Here is a 17,489-nt window from a genome sequence, read left to right on the forward strand (position 1 = left end):
TTATCCTGCGTGGCGGGACCTGACGCAGCCGTATTTGTTACGCGAAGGGGACCAGCGTGAACCTGAGAACTTTTCGTCTCTTCAGCCGATCAATGCTTGCCACCCGGAGTGAGCCCTGAATTATGGCGGCCTCTGCGCTGACGCCGCATGGAACTGCCTTTCCAGAAGAGGGGCGATGCGGTTATTTTGTGGAAAAGAAGAAGCGGTTCTGCAGGATGGTGGTGGCAGCCGGAAAAAGGTTCTGTGGTGAACACGCTGGAGCCTCGGAGGTCTGGTATCGCCTTACCCTCTCGAGGGTCGGAAATAAGTTTCCTGGTCCGGCACCTCCCCTCTGACAGATTTCTGCTTCAGTCCCCTGGATTTGGCAGCTTTTCCTGTGATAAACGCAGTACTGGCCTCCCTAGGGAGAGATGACGAGCTGTAGTGAAGTGCAGTGTTTTCTTTTATTTAAGTAAAGCGCCAGCAGTGACCCGTTTATCTTGATACCAGCTCATGGTAATGCTAGATTTTAGTTTTACTGCAGACTGCCGCTTCTTGCGCTCGGCCCACTCTCCGCCTTCCTGATGGGAAATGGTGGTTTAGAAAGAAGAGTGATCAAAGAAAGAATCCAAGGTTTCAGTAATTGTGTTTTCATGGTTTCGTGAACGATAATCACGTCTTGTGAATGCGGTTGAGAGAAACTTCTCAAAATTTTTTATTTAGACGTACAATCTTTTGAAAGCAACTAGTAACTACTTTGCTGAAAAGGGGAAGGAAAGATTTAAAAAACACGTAAGAATGAATTCTTTTAAAATTGAGAACAGAAAGTGTACAGTTTTGCTCCATTGTACATATGATTGTATTGTCAAGCAGCATATATTTTTATGTGTATTTAGGGTATATATGACAGGGCATTTAAAAAGATCAGCATAATGCTTATAGAAAAAGAGCATGTTTCGTAGGTTTTAGAAAGATTAAGCTATAGGAAAAAAGCATTTGATTTCCTGCCTTGTGAATATCCAGTATTATTTACATTATTTTTGTTAGATGGTTTATCCTTCTAGGCAATATCCACTACAGATGCCAAAACCACGGTAGAACCCCTTCATCTGCTACTGATCCCTCATAGCTATAGCTCTAATTCATGTTTTGATTCAACTTATACTTGGCTGGAATGAAGTGTACTGAAACAAGCTTATTCTTCTTTTGACCTGTGACTGTGACCTGTGACTTACAGGAACTCTCTGAAGTACACTTTCTGTTGTATTTTGAGAGGACCAGCAAACATCCCCTGACTGAAAAATTAATTTTATGATTGCAGGAGGATTTTGTTCTCCCTCTTATAAGGCCTGGTATTTCACCTTAACCAGACGTCCAGAAGATGACAGCAGATGGAAACAGTAGTAGAGTATGACTAGATCCTCACAGGGTAATCCATATTCCTGGAGAGGAATGACATCATGTTATTAATCTCTTGAAAAAAAACTGAAAAGCACCAAGTGGAAACACTTTTGATGACTATGGTTTGGTTTTCAATTTGGGTTATCCTGGGCTTGCCTGGTGGTTGAGACAGGAGAGTTTGCTTGCAATGTGGGAGACCCAACTTCAATCCATGGGTTGGAAAGTTCCCTTGGAGAAAGGCATGGCCATCCACTCTAGTATTCTTGCCTGAAAAATTCCATGGACAGAGGAGCCTGGTGGGTTACACAGTGGGACACACTGAGCAACTAACACTTTGACTGAATCTTTAATTTTTGTTATGATTGAGTATATTGTTTCCATCTCTTTTTTCTTAAGTGTCATATATGGCTGAGACAACTTGTACTTATTTTTATCCAGTGTTTCTAATATGGGGGTGATTTAGCCTCCCCAGACAATGTTTGAAGACATTCTGGTCATCACAGCTGAAGATTGTTTCTTGTATCTAGTGGCTAGAGGCCAGAGATGCTGCTAAACATGCTACAGTGGGCAGGACAGCCCCCACAAAAAAGAACTATCCAGCCCTTAATATCAGTAGTGCCAAGGCTGAGAAGCCTTGTTTCTAGCAAACAAGTTCTAAAAGTACTTTCTTCCCCTACTTGTCATTAGAGTTTGGGAAGTTAACATACAGTCTTCTCCTTCATGGAGTTTAGACTTTAAAGCCAGCAAATAGGGAAGAATATGTGCTATATCTTCAAAAGATATTGAAAAGTCTCTTAATTTGGTCATGAAATTCAGTGAACATAGTTTTGTGGATACACTGGGAGGCAGAACAGAACTGAAATAAACTGAAAAAGAAATTGTTAATACTAGTAATGAACACAGCATTTGCTGTATGAACAGCACTGTGTTAACATTTCTTTTGAAACCTATTAGCTCAATTTTTACAACCCTTGAGAGGTAAGATACCTTATTCTTAGCTTTCAGATGAGGCAGGAAGACTTAAGATCATAGAGTTAGGAGCTGATAGTTAGGAACTGAGAAAAATTAGGAATCTAAGCAGGCTGACTGACCTTTAGTTTTTAACTGTTAGACTATACGGACTTGCCAACACTATAAACTATTAACTCCTTTATTTTTTTGAGTACTTGTAGTTAAATCAATGTTAACTTAGAAATGAATAGGATGTTATTATTCTGTACCAAAAGCTGCAAAGCCAGTAGAGTATGATCACGTACCAAGTGGTTAAAAGACCATATAGACGTCCCCAGCTGACTGTGGTTCAACTTATGATTCTTTGGCTTTATGATACTGCAAAAGCAGTGGGCATTCAGTAGAGAGCATACTCTGAATTTTTAATTTTTCATCTTTCCTGGGGCTAATGATTTGCAGTACTGGGCAGTGTCAGAAGTCAAGGCTCCAAGTCAGCCACACTATCACAAGGGTAAACAACTGATATGCTATCATTCTGTACCCATACAACCTTCTGTTTTTCACTTTCAGTACAGTAGTCAATAAAATACATAAGATATTCACACTTTATTAAGAAAGAGGCTTTTAGATGATTTTGCCCAACTGTAGACTTTTGTTAAGTGTTCTGATCACATTTGAGATAGACTAGGATATGTTATAATGCTCGGTAGGTTAGGTGTATTACACGCATTTTTGACTGAGAACATGTCAACTTAATGATGGTTTTATCAGGATGTAATTCCATCATAAGTTGAGGAATATCTGTCTTTAGTTGTGTCTGCGATGCACTTTTCCCCCACACACATTTTAACATCTCTAAAATCAGAATATTTCTCAATATCAACACTATGTCATAATTTAAACCGGCAGCATTTTCTTTCCTTAGTGGTCCCTAGAATAATAGTGTGTGTCTAGTCAGTGCTGTCATAGATTGAAAATTACATATGTAGACTTTCTCTATAACCTGTTGGAAGCTGTAGATCAATGTTATCCAAAGCAGTATTTGGTCATATATACCTAAACCAGCTACACGAGAGGTTATTTTTAATTGAAGCATAGATGATGTGAAAGTGAAAGTTTAGTTGCTCAGTCGTGTCTGACTTTTTGCAACTCCATGGACTGTAGCCTACCAGGCTCCTCCGTCCATGGGATTTTCCAGGCAAGAGTACTGGAGTGGGTTGCCATTTCCTTCTCCAGAGAAACTTCCCGACACAGGGATCAAACCTGGGTGTCCTACATTGTAGGCAGACATTTTACCATCTGAGCCACCAGGGTACAGATGTACAATACAGTGATTCACAATTTTAAAGGTTATATTCCATTTACAGTGATTATAAAATACTGGCTATATTCCATGTGTTGTACAATATATCTTTGTAGTTTATTTTATACATAATAGTTTGTACCTCTTAATCCTCTGCCCCTATAATGCTCCTCTCCCCTTTCCTCTCTTCACTAGTTTGTTCTGTATATTTGTGAGTCTATTGCTTTTTTTTCTTATTTTCGCTAGGAGCATTGTTTTTTTAGAGTCCACATATAAGTGATATCATACAGTATTTGTCTTTCCGTGTCTGACTTATTTCTCTAACCATATCCTCCAAGTCTGTCCATTTTGTTGCAAATGGCAGAATTCCAGTCTTTTTAAAGACTGAATAGTATTCCATAGGGGTGTGTGTGTGTGTGTGTGTGTACACCACATCATCTTAATCCATTCATCTGTTGATGAATATTTACATTGCTTCTATATCTTAGCAATTATAAATAGTGCTACTGTGAACATTGGGGTACACATACCTTTTTGAATTAGTGTTTTTATGGATATGTACCCAGAAGTCGAATTGCTGGGTCATATAGTAGTTGTATTGTTTTTGAGAACCCTCCTTACTGTTTTCCACAGTGACTGTACCAGTTTACATTCCTACCAACAGTGAATGAGGATTTCCTTTTTTCCACATGACTGTCAGTATTTGTTATTTATGTCCTTTTTAATGATAGCCATTATGACAGGTATGAGATGATATCTCATTACACTAGAGATTTGTGTTTTAAACTCGATGATCTGATTTTGGGAGTGTTTTGTTAATGTGCCTTTAAGGTTTCCTTAATCTTGTTTTGGGATAGCATAAGCTTATCATTATACTGAAGTTGTATCTAGTATCTGTAAGCAATAAACTTGATATTGTTAGAATAAATATATTCTCTTTTGGTTGTTGTTTTTAGGAAGAAAATGCTCGGAAAAGAATTCTGTGTCCTTTAGATCCAAAGCAGTAAGTATGGGTTGGAGAAGGGTTTTTCTGTGCTAGAAACAGTGATTATCACAGTCTTATTTTAAATAATTTTTTCTTTAAATTTAGCACAGTATATGAAGATCAACTAGCAAAGCATTTGAAAAAGTGTAACTCAAGAGAGAAGCCGAAACCTGTAAGTGTTTGGTCAGTAAAATCGAATGGTAAAATAGGTGCTATGTAATATATATATATACTTAGTAGATTACAAATATGAACTTTTAACAAAGCTCTTGCTTCAGGAGACTGAAATACGGTAAATACATCTGAGTGTATGTAGGACATTAGACTGTGAATCCACTGAGAGTCCTAATTCAGGTAACAGATGTTTTTGCAACAAAAATAGTATTCAGAGAGTAATTCCACTGTTTATCTATTCAGAAATGCTTAGTGCCAACGCTAGTGGTAAAGAAACCACCTGCCAGTGCAGGAGACCTAAGAGACACAGGTTCATTCCCTGGGTCGGGAAGATCCCCTGGAGGAGGGCATGGCAGCACACTCCAGCATTCTTGCCTGGAGAATCCCATGGACGGAGGAGCCTGGGGGGCTACAGTCCATGGGGTAAAAAAGAGTCAGACACAACTGAAGCAACTTAGCACATTAGCATACAAGTTTATTTCAATAAAATATGATCCCAGTCTTCAGTGAACTTTTAAGTTCAATGAAAGAACTAAGTGTACATGTGATAAGAGCACATACTTGCATTAAAATTAAATCTAAGGGATCAAGAAAGACTTTCCAGAGGAACACTTGAACTAAGTCTTTTTTTAAAATATATAATTCTATTTTTTTTTCTTTTTTGGCTTTGCTGGATCTTCATTGCTGTGTGGGGTTTTTTCTAATCGTGGAGAGCAGGGTCTGCTCTCCAGTTGCAGTATGCCAGCTTCTCACTGCGGTGGCTTCTCTTGTTGCAGAGCACGGGCTTTATGGTGCGCAGGCTTCAGTAGTCGTGGCACATAGGCTCAATAGTTGCTGCTCCCAGGCTCTAGAGCACAGGTCCAGTAGTTATGGCACATAACTGCACGTGGATAATAATCTTCCTGGATCAGGGATCAAATCTGTCTCTTGCATTGGCAGACAGATTCTCAACCACTGGACTACCAAGGAAGTCCCAGCACCACTGTCATTTTGACAGCAAATTATCTCCATACATTTCCAAATGCCTCCTAATTGAGAACCAGTAGGCCAGATGGCATACGTTTAGTTTAAAAAGAAAAAATTTTTACATTAAGATGTGTAGTAGAAAAGTGATGACTCTCCCTGGTTCACCTCTTAGTAAAAAGAATGTTGCCTTTACTTTCAAGTATGCATGGAGATTATCTGGCTTCCCTGGTGGCTCAGACAGGTTCTTTAGAACCTGCCTGCAATGCAGGAGTGTTAGTGCTAGTCACTCAGTAGTGTCTGACTCTTTGCAACCCCATGGACTACATGTAGCCATCAGGCTCCTCTGTCCATGGAATTCTCCAGGCAAGCATACTTGAGTGGGTTGCCATTTCCTCCTCCAAGCAATCTTCGCAACCCAGGGATTGAACCTAGGTCTCCTGCATTACAGGCAGATTCTTTACCATCTGAGCCACAAAGGAACCCAGGTTCAGTCCCTGGATTGGGAAGATCGCCTGGAGAAGGGAATGGCTACCCACTCCAGCATTCTATCCTGGAGAATTCAATGGACAGATTCTAGCAGGCTACATTCCATGGGGTTGCAAAGAGTCGGACACAACTGAGCAACTAACATTTTCACTTTCACAGGCGTGGAGGTTCTCTTCCTTACCTAATGGTTCAGTTCAGTTCAGTCGCTCAGTGGTGTCCAACTCTTTGCGACCCCATGAATTAGGCTTTAGTTAAAGCAAGCAGATTGAATATGTGTTCTGAGAACAGTTTGAGAGAAAACGTGAATTTATTAAAACTGGAATACCCCTATGAATTTCCTGGTGATCCAGTGATTGTGACTCCATGATTTCACTGCTGAAGAACTAGGTTCAGTCCCTGGGAACTAAGATCTCACAGGCTGAGTGGCACTGGGCCCCCAAAAAATGGAATACCCATGCACAGATTTCATTGCATGCTGGGGACACAGTGAAAAGGAAAGGGAGAAAAGCAGTGGGATGACGAGAGAGAAAAGAAACGCAGAACAGTTTTTGTCTAGTACACTATGTATAACATGAAATCCAGGTTTTGCTTTACTAATAGTTGTAGCTATTAATAATTTTCTGTTACAGTTTTGTCAGTTATCCAACAAAACATTCTAATACCCACTTTCTAACCTGTTCCACTTAATCACTAGTTTCTATTATTACCCATATAAGTAAAAGTAGCAACCCACAATCCACACATACTTTTCTGCCATTTGTATAATTAAAACCTGTGCATTAATGTCTAATGCATAACTAAATTACTGTACATAATGTCTCAGGAGTTGTTTTCACTTTCAAAAGAGAATTTGTAAAAAATTACACTATTTCATTCATTTATGTCCATGGTCTAATATGTAGCCACTAGCCATGTGTAACTATTTAAATTTGAGTTAATTAAAATTAAGCCAAACGAAAGTCCGATTACTCAGTCACGCTAGCCGTATTTCAAGGCTGTAGCTACCATGTTAGCTAGGACAGATACAGAAGATTTTCATTACTGAACATGTTGAACTAGATCCTTACTTAGAGTCTTTCTGTCTCTGAAAATGGACTAGAAATATCTCACTATGTTACACAACATAGTATCACAGGACATTTCTATATTCTGTTTTAATTAGTATTTTAAAATAGAAGAAATCAAACCTAAACCATTGTAATATTTTTTCATATCTGTTTGTGGTCATGCTACCTATCTGATAAACAGCCATTTGTAGTTGGGCCTTTGTTTTTGCTTAAACAATTAGCAAAAGTAACATCTCAGTCTATGCTAGAGATAGGTAAAAATGTTAATAGAAATTACTAATGAATTTCTTTAGACTATAAATGTTTATTCAGATAGCCACCTCACTAGAATGTAAGATCCAGCAACACAGAGGTTTTTGTCTGTTCTGTTCACTCTGGTGAATCCTCAGCAACTAAAGCAAGTTAAGGACCAGACTAGTCACTCAGTAATTATATATGAATAATTTTTTCATGAATAAATGAATGGAAGAAAGAGAAGGTAGCAGGTGCAGAGTATTAGAAGGGATGAATCAGTTTTTCACCTTAATTTTTGTGAATTCTTCACATTAATAAGTTTTGTTATCATTTTGTTTTTGTTAAGGACTTCTTTATTCAAGATATTAATGCAGGTTTAAAAGATGAAACCGAAATACCAGATCAATTAGTAAGTACTTGACTTTTCAATTTTATGAGGTGTTCTAGAGCGTCTCCACACTGCAAATAAGCTTTCAATTTTTGTTCCAATTTTTGAAATAAATTAACTATTTTGACGTAAAATGCGTTTTCTTATAGAATCAATGTTATCAGTTCCCAGACCAGCTCACGTCCCATTTTTGTATATAGGTTCCAATTTCATCTCTCTCTGAAGAGCAGCTGGAAAACTTAATTAAGAAGTTGAGAAAAGCAAGTGAAGGTAAGTCTGCCTAAATTTGTGAGTTAAATTTTATTAGAATAATGAGGTGGTATATGAGTTGAACTTCCATGGTAGCTCAGACAGTCAAGAGTCTGCCTGCAATGCAGGAGACCCAGATTCGATCCCTGGGTTGGGAAGATCCCCTGGAGAAGGGAAATTCCTCTCTGGTTTAATATTACTACCATTGCTTAGAACCCTACAGTTTCACACTTGGTTGTTTAGGCTTGTGTGCTTTTATTTGGCACAGGTTTGAACTGCACACTTAAAGATCAAATTATGTCCCATCCAGCATTGCATGATGCCCTTAATGACCCTAAAAATGGTGATTCTGCAGCCAAACATCTGAAACAGCAGGTATGTTTAAGCCATAGTAACTCTACTAAAAATGGCCTTTTTGTTCATTTGTCAGAAGCTAACATTCTATTTTTTCTAAATATAGTGTTAATGAAATTTTGTTTAGATTATCTTTCATGGTACAGAATCTCCATTTTAAATAATGTTGTTCAAACATATATAGAAAGTCCTTGGCATGGATAGGGTTCTGAGTATTGCATGTTAAGTACTTAAAAGCAGGAGAAAAACTTTAAAGCCAAACAAAAATTACCATTGTAAACATGGTGCCCTATATAGAAATTGTCTTGCTGTTTTTCCATTTGAGCCAAATGTTTTTGTTCTAGTTTATAAAATAATCTTGTGAAGTTTGCAGGCTTCTATTTTAGGTAACATTGAAAATTTAAAGTTACTTGGTCCAAGAAGATGCTTTGTTGAATTTGGAGCAGGAAAGGGAAAATTATCTCATTGGGTTGATATTGCCTTAAAAGATGCTGAAAAAGTTCACTTCATCCTAGTAGAAAAGGTGACCACAAGATTCAAGGTAAGTGAAGTTCACATTGTGGTATATTTGTAGCCAGATTTTGTTTGCACTTAAAAAAAGAAGCCTCTAAAAGAAAAAGATTTTTGTGTTTATTTGACTGTAGTTTTTTATTCTAATTATATTAGTAACTTAAAGGTAATTTTTTAATCTAAATTTCTCAGTTCTTAAAATGATAACAAAGATAAGGAGATACGTGGGAAGAGCCAAGCTCAAGCTAGCAGTTAAAAGTCTTAAGTCCTTACCTACCTCTGAAACTTACTGTTTGTTCAGTAAACATTTATTGAGCATACCACCAGAACCATGACAAATATTGAGTAGATACAGTCAAATAATACAAGAGTCCCTATGTTCTATTATGTTTAGAATGAAAGTGAAAGTCGCTCAGTCGTGTCTGACTCTTTGCGACCTCATGAACTATACAGTCCATGGAATTCTCCAGGCCAGAATACTGGAGTGAGTAGCCTTTCCCTTCTCCAGGGGATCTTCCCAACCCAGGAATCAAACCCAGGTCTCCTGCATTGCAGGCAGAGTCGACAAGCTGAGCCACAAAGGAAGCCCACTTATATTTAGAAAGAAGAGACAAATAGATAAATGATTATTTTTTAAAAGGTGTTAAAATATGAAGAAAAAAAAGATGCTGCACAGAATACAGTGTGGGTTCAAAGGAGGGAGTGACAAGGTTTACTGCAGGGAAAGGATGATAAATGGCTGCATAGAAAAAGTGATGTTTGAGGTGTGTCTTGAAAAGTGAGTATTTGCTAGATGCGGGGTTTGAGAAGCATTCTAGGAAGCAAGACCAGTGTAGCCAAATGCATGAAAGGACAGGGGAGCACAGAAACATTTCTCTGTGATGGAAGTACATGGTGTGAAGTAGAGTTCAACAGTGAGATGGGAGAGGTGGGACGGACTCCGGAAGGGGTCATATTTTATGCTGTGGAAGGAGTTAGACTTTATCTTGTTACATGCTGGGGATACAGTGGAAACAAGATTTAATTCTTGTCTTCAGGAAGCTTACATCTAATGGGACAGTTTTATAAGCATATTGGTTTAGTACGCTAAATGGTAAGTACCAGATGATGGCAGAGTTCTACCAGAAGGTGAAACACCAGCCTCAGGTTTCCTGAGAAGGAAGCAGCAAAGAAGAGATTTAAGGAGTATATAAGGATTGGTGAAGTAAATAAAGTTTTAAAAGTTCAACTTAGCAGTACCATTAAAGCTGTATCAGAAAAGTATGAAACTTGAACTAGGGAGATTAATAATAAGATACTATCCTATGATCCAGGTAAGAAATGAGCCAGCTTAGGATGTTGCAGTGAGGCAGAGAGGAGGGAAAGAGTATAAGAAATGTAATGATAGTGGGAGCCATGAGACTTTATTAAGTAAGAGGGAGGAGTTAATTCTTGTGACCTTTTTTGCCTTAAATGACTAAGTGGTGTGCTTCCCTCAGACAGGGAGTGTGCCAGGATGAAGGGGAAGAATAGTTCAGAGGGAGAAATAATGAGTTCAGTTTTGGGTGAGTTTGCTGTTGAAGTAGAACTTTCTGTTTGACAATTGGATTTGTGTGTGCTCATCAGAACGGTCTAGGCCACAATGTAGATTTATCAATCATAGGTATGTGGATATAGATGAGAATGGTTGTGATCTTTCAGGGAGAATAAGAAGAGAAGCAAGCCACAAATAGTGTATTAGGGCCTGATAAAGGAACTGGCAAATAATCTTAGGTAAGTCAGTTAACATCTATGAACATTAATGCCTTCATCAGTGAATTGGGGATTTTTAGAATTAAAGGAAATAATGTGTACATTATAATTTATAAAATGTTCAAGGCTTATAAAAATTTGAGGGCTTCCCTGGTAGCTCAGCTGGTAAAGAATTCACCTGCAATGCAGGAGACCCCTGTTCAATTCCTGGATTGGGAAGATCCGCTGGAGAAGGGATAGCATACCCACTGCAGTATTCTTGGGCTTCCCTGGTGGCTCTGTTGGTAAAGAATAACCTGCAATGCAGGAGACCTGGGTTCGATCCCTGGGTTGGGAGGATCCCTTGGAGAAGGGAAAGGCTACCCACTCCAGTATTCTGGCCTGGAGAATCCCATGGACTTGTTATTTTCTGTCACAGAATATACAATTAACAATTCTACTTTTTAAATACTAAAAAATAAAAAGGAAAATTATTAGCTCTGACTTTTGAAAATAAATAGAAATCTTTTTATTTTCATAAAGCTTTTTTTTCCCTTACATGAAACCCATTGTTATAATAATGTTCTATTTGTACAGGTAGATGGCAAACACAGAAAGAAAAATTCAGTGTTTGAAAGACTTCAAATTGATATTCAACATTTGTGTTTGAGTAAGTTGCATAACTTTCAGTTGCTCTTCCATAAATCAAATAACTTTCAAACTCTTGAGGGTTGCTTAGAAGTCCAACCAGGGAGAACAATGCTTCAGGAAAAACAAAGATTAATCCATTTTTAATATAGAATTTTATATCTAACATTTAGATACATATAAATGGGATGAGGGTTGACACTGTAAGAAATTGTTTTTCAGGATCAGCTAGACATGAAATGTCATACTAGAGAATAGTTTAAAAATGTTGATAATATGCCCTTATCTTGCTTAGTTGTGCTGTTTAATTACTGAGTTTGTTCATGCCATACATTAGCCTTCTGCCCATTGTTAACATGACTTTACCAAAACTGTTACGGAAATGAGCTAGTTCTCCGCCTAACTAATTTGTGAAAGATACTCCCACAATTTTAAGTTGAACCAAAGAAAATAACCCATCTCTATGGAACTTACTTCATATACACACACATACCCATGAATCATACTTTTTAATGCCCTTTTTGTAACTGTTTTAGTTTTTCATATTATTTAGAATGAAAATAATACAAACATATGCCAGCAACCTCTTCTGCTAATTTTAATTAAGCCCTGTAATGCAACCCACCATTGGCTCATATAGTAAATAAAATTTGTTCATTGAATTAGTAGATAATTTATAATTTTTTTTACTTGGTCTTCTAAAAATGTATTTAAGGTCCTATATATAGCACATGGAACTATATTCAGTGTCCCCTGACAAACCATATTGGAAAAGAATATGAAGAAGAATATATACATATATGTTTATATACTGATCACTTTGCTGTACAGTAGAAATTAACACATCATTGTAAATTGGCTATACTTCAATTTTTTTTTTTTTTTTTTTTAAATATGGAACGCTTCACGAATTTGCGTGTCATCCTTGCGCAAGGGCCATGCTAATCTTCTCTGTATCGTTCCAATTTTAGTATATGTGCTGCCGAAGCGAGCACTATACTTCAATTTTTTAAAAGAGGTATGACTTTAAAAATTGCACTTTAATTGTCTTAAATTGTTCTAATACATTTATCAAGTATTCTGTTAGTTGCCATCTTCCTGAAAAATTCTCTTCTGGATCCTTCAGACCTGTTCCAGTCTAGACTGGGCGTGCTGTCTTCTGTTCCTGGGGCACAGTTGTCAATCTTAAAACCCTTCATTCTCATCCTGGGGATTCCCTTCACTCTTGTAGGTTGAAATTTATTTTTCCACATTTTTTTTTTTCTCTTTCGGCCATCCTGGGCAGCTTTTGGGATCTTAGTTCCCCAACCAGGGATTGAACCCTCAGCAGTGAAAGTGCGAAGTCCTAACCACTGGACCTCCAAGGAATTCCCTATTTATCTACATTTTATCCCACATCTTCCTCTGTTAATTTACTCTTGGGCAAAAACCTCCTCTGTAGCTTCCTGAGAAACACTTGCATTAGAGAGAAATTTGATGCCTTGCATTGTCTGAAAATATCTTTAACTTGACCCTTACACTTGATTTGGCTGAGTGTTTTCTGTTTCTGGGGCTTCCTTTGTGGCTCAGCTGGTAAAGAATCTGCCTGCAGTGGAAGAAACCTGGGTTTGATCCCTGGGTTGGAAACATCCCCTGGAGAAGGGAAAGGTTACCTCCATTATTCTGGCCTGGAGAATTCCATGGACTGTATAGTCCATGGGTTCGCAACTTTCACTTTCAAAGAATTTTGAAACTATTACTCCATTAGTGTCGTTGTTCAAAAGTTCAGCTCTGTTCTGAGTCCTGATCCCTTGTCTATCATCTCCTTTTTTCTTTTCTAGAAATGTATAGGCTCTTTCCTTTGTCCTCAGAGTTCTACCTTTTCACAGTGATGTGTCTTGCTGTGTCATAGTTTATCTGTTGTGCTGGGCACTTGGTGTGCTCTTCTGTTTATAGCAGCGGTTCTCAGCTAAAGACAGTTTTGGCCCTCAGGGAGAATTGACAATGTCTGAGATATTTTTTGTTGTCAAAAAAGTAGACATGTTGCTGGCTAGAAGGATACAGACCCAAGCCCTGCTAAATATCCTATAAGGTACAGTACAGTTCTTCACAACAATGAATTATTGGAGCCAAAAGTTAATGCCAAGAGTGAGAAATCCTGATTTAGAGATTACAGTATTCTCAGCTTTCTGGGAAATTTTCTTGCATTCTGGGTAATTTCTTTACATTCTTTCTTTCTTAACTTTCTCTGCTTCAATTTTTCTTTTCTCCCTTAATGGGAGAACTTTTATGATTTAGTTATTAGACCTCCTGGAATAGTTCTCTACTTTTCTTGACTTTACTTCTCTGTTCTATATCTTTTATCTTTTTTTTATATACTTTTGCAGATTTCTTCAACTTAATTTCTTCTATCATAGTTTTAATTTCTAAGATCTTTTTCTCTGAATTTATCTTTGTTATTTTAATTGTTCTTTTTTTCATAATTGCAATATCTTTGTGAGGATATTAACAATACATTTTTTAAGAAGTATTCTCCCTTTAGAGTCTATACGCACTCAGATGCTCTTTTCCATTTGTTTTGGTCTGTTTCAGCTTAGAGGCTCTGCTCAAACATCTGTGCTTTTTGATGGTATGTTCATAGTGAGGATTAAGGGACTATGAACTCTTGAGTCTTCAAGTGGAATTGTTGGCTTCAAGCTCCAGTTTGAAGTAACTTGTCTAAAACATGATCTTTCCTCTTGGGCTGGTCAGGTTCCCCAAATAACACTTTTTGACCACCTGCCTTGAGGGTGAGAGTCTAGTTACTAATGTTGTAGGACCCAGTGAGGAGTAAGAGCTTTATCCATATGCATACTCACTTAATCCTGCTATTTTACCACACATCAACTTCCCACTTCGGGCTTCCGTCATGGCTCAGACAGTGAAGAATCTGCCTGCAATGCAGGAGGCCCAGGTTCGATCCCTGGGTTGGGAAGATCCCCTGGAGAAGGGAATGGCAACTCACTCCAGTATTCTTGCCTGGAGAATTCCATGGACAGAGGAGCTTGTCAAGCTATAATCCATGGGGTCACAGAGTCAGACACGACTGAGCGACTAACACACACACACACACACACACACACAGCTTTCCACTTCTTACCGTCCTTCAGTCCAGTGACCTCCTGTCTTAATTGCTTCAGAGAATTATCTAGTTTTCCACCAGTTGGTAAAGAGGTAACCATCAAGTGGCTATGAGATGTGGATCTGACTACTTCTTAAATAGACTTTCTGCCAGTGCACTGTTATTCATAACATAACTGTCTCAGCTCTTCTTCCAAAATTCCTGATGCCCCCAGTTCCATAAGGGCTTGCTTAGACAACCTTTCTCTTCACTCTGATATATAAGTTTCTTGAATCACTTTACGTGGGCAAACTGTTTCACTTGTTAGCAATTTCTTCTAGCATGTGATACCATCTGAAAGCAAGCAACAGAAAATTTGAAATATTTACTAAGGACCTCCATTGGACAAATAACTGTGCTGGGTGCTATAGCTGAATTTGTAGGGAGAAACATACTTTTCATTTCAGAAACTTAGAAAAAGGAAAATGAATTGGATGGTGGGGGGGTGGGGGTGTTGGAAACGGAAGCCATAACTGTGATGTTCTGCATTTTGCTACATTACCTTGTAGATGTCTTTTTTTTTTTTACTTTTATGCCACTGTTATGACTATTTTATTCAGAACAGTGTGAAAAGCTAAAATAATGTCTTATTCTTATATAAGATTATATCTTATTCAAGATACAATAAAAGCTATTATTTTTAGTTTGATGATAATATTGAGTATATGATATTATGTAACATAAAATGTTGGTTGTATTATTCATGTGTATTTGTCATATATGTTAGTTATGAAAAATAAACCTGTTAGGGAAATTTTTGAGTCCTTTTATCAATGGGTAATAATATTTAGCTAAATAAGGCTTCAACAGGGTAAAGTCCTGAGTCAGTATGGAATAGCACTGGGCTAAAAAATCAAGAAGATTTAAATTAGGAGGAAAGGCCCTGCTGGGGATGAGGTGGGAAGAAAAAGGAAACAAAACTTTTTAACTAATTCTGTCCATATCAGTAGTCATCTGTGTTACTTATCAAGTCACTACATCTTTGAGCCCCTTATTTCTAAGCTATAAAGTGAGAATTTTTTTGTTTGTGCCTCTTTTGGCCCTAAAATTCAAAGATTCTAGTTAGTTCTCTTTGGAAGCCCACTTAATGCTTTATCTCACAAGAGAACTAACTTAGTTCTTATTTCATTTCAGACAAGATTCCTTTGCTAAGCAAAGAAAAACTACCTGTTGTAGGAATTGGAAAGCATCTGTGTGGTGTGGCAACAGGTATGTAAACATACAAATAATGTTGAGATGAACGCATTAAGTTTTAGCATGAAAGAGTCTCTTCAGTAGTTTTAATTCCTTGTTTGTAATTCATTAATCTTCTTAGTAGCACTCACCGTGTATTATATCCAGTTTTAGAGCTTTCCTATTTAGTTGCTCATTTTGGCCACTTCATAGGATGAATTAAAGTTTTATGTGTAAATGCTGTATTATAAGGGCTTCCCTGGTGGCTCAGACGGTAAAGCGTCTGCCTGCAGTGCAGGAGACCTGGGTTCGATCCCTGGGTCGGGAAGATCCCCCGGAGAAGGAAATGGCAACCCACTCAAGTACTCTTGCCTGGAAAATCCCATGGACGGAGGAGCCTGGTAGGCTACAGACCATGGGGTCGCTAAGAGTCGGACACAACGGAGCAATGTTAAAAAAGGGTGATGGGGGGAACCTTAAAGTTCTTTGGGTTATATTTCATCCAAAAGGAAATCAGTCATTTACAGAAGCTATTATGGTTCTTTTCCTGAAGCTACTCATTTTTTTAAGAATTGCTTAGGAAGGACTCTCCTAATAGAAGATGATTATTTATCAAAATTCTAGGGGAAACAAAAAAAGAAATGTTAAGATATGTTGTCTTAAGCCTGGACCCCTCAGATGTAGTATGATAAAGTAGACAGAACATGGGCTTTGAAATCAAACAGTACAGGGTTCAGCTTTGTTGTGTAACTCTGGCAGATTAAACTTTGAGCCTCCGGTGAGGCCTACTTTCCACATTCTGACCCTCTTCTTAACTCTTCACTGTTTGCTATGACTATCTTACATTTCAAGACTGACCCTGAACATCAGCTTCAGTAGATGCTTAGCTGATGACTTTCTTCTTTCTTTCTTTGGGTTCTTTAAGTTCAAAACTTCCCTGGAATATATATGTAGAAAACACAAATTTTATCTTTGCAAGTCATTTCCTCAACAAGGGTAAGAAAAATGAGAGCCAGTTTGAGTAGTTGGACTAAAAGTTTTTCAAATTTTAGATCTTAAGCTTCACATAGTTTTTTGGGGATGGGGGAAGTTGACTTTATGCAGAATAAATCATTAGAGAAAATTATTCAGTAATGAGGAAAGAGCAAATATGAACAAAGTTGATATTAGCGCAAGTATAAAGCTAAGTAGGTTTTTGTTGTTGGGCTTTTAAAAACCATACTGCCTAATAAATGTAAAAATTACTTATTTTTAAAGATGATGTGGTTTGGGGGGGCCACATAATTGTGTTTGCAGATCTTGCATTACGATGTTTGGTTGAAACCTATGCTGCCAGTTGTGAGGAAAGGAATGAAGAACCTTTAGCCAAACGCATAAAGAATGATAAAACAGAAAAAGAAATTAACACTTTGGCCAAGGAAGGAAATGAAAAAAATATCCCAGAGAAGTGGACCCCTGTGGCTGGCATTGTTATTGCACTCTGTTGTCACCACAGGTGTGATTGGAGACATTATGTGGGCAAAGAATATTTCAGGGCTCTGGGCCTTGGAGCAGTGGATTTCCACTATTTCCAGCGAATGAGTAGTTGGGCGACTTGTGGGATGCGAAAAACGACTTTGGAAGCTTCAAATATTTCCACAAAAAGAAGAGATGAACAGATTGATGGCAGTGAAGAGCATGACGATGGAGGATACAGAATCACTGACGACAGCGCTGAGAGTTTGCCTGGGTGAGTGGCTACTTTGAAGTGCACCGCACTAAGGCAGAAATAC

The 17,489-nt window shown here is 37.9% G+C and overlaps 1 protein-coding gene across 2 annotated transcripts in view; it reads left to right on the forward strand.

Annotated features, from left to right (window-relative positions):
• Positions 1–17,489, forward strand: part of TRMT13 (tRNA methyltransferase 13 homolog) — a 19,639-nt gene continuing 2,150 nt past the window's right edge. Inside the window, exons 1-10 of one of the 2 annotated variants that reach the window (XM_005678046.3) lie at positions 1–269; positions 4,591–4,637; positions 4,725–4,791; positions 7,893–7,955; positions 8,135–8,204; positions 8,452–8,558; positions 8,911–9,078; positions 11,355–11,427; positions 15,679–15,753; positions 17,014–17,446. In XM_005678046.3, the coding sequence (XP_005678103.1) occupies positions 123–269; positions 4,591–4,637; positions 4,725–4,791; positions 7,893–7,955; positions 8,135–8,204; positions 8,452–8,558; positions 8,911–9,078; positions 11,355–11,427; positions 15,679–15,753; positions 17,014–17,446 (1,250 nt within the window). In that variant the 5' untranslated portion in view covers positions 1–122. Of the gene's footprint in view, positions 496–4,590; positions 4,638–4,724; positions 4,792–7,892; positions 7,956–8,134; positions 8,205–8,451; positions 8,559–8,910; positions 9,079–11,354; positions 11,428–15,678; positions 15,754–17,013; positions 17,447–17,489 lie in introns of both variants that reach the window. The other variant, XM_013962597.2, reaches the window with a different exon arrangement.

The sequence above is a fragment of the Capra hircus genome, chromosome 3 (assembly GCF_001704415.2).
Source record: "Capra hircus breed San Clemente chromosome 3, ASM170441v1, whole genome shotgun sequence".
Taxonomy (NCBI): Eukaryota; Metazoa; Chordata; class Mammalia; order Artiodactyla; family Bovidae; genus Capra; species Capra hircus.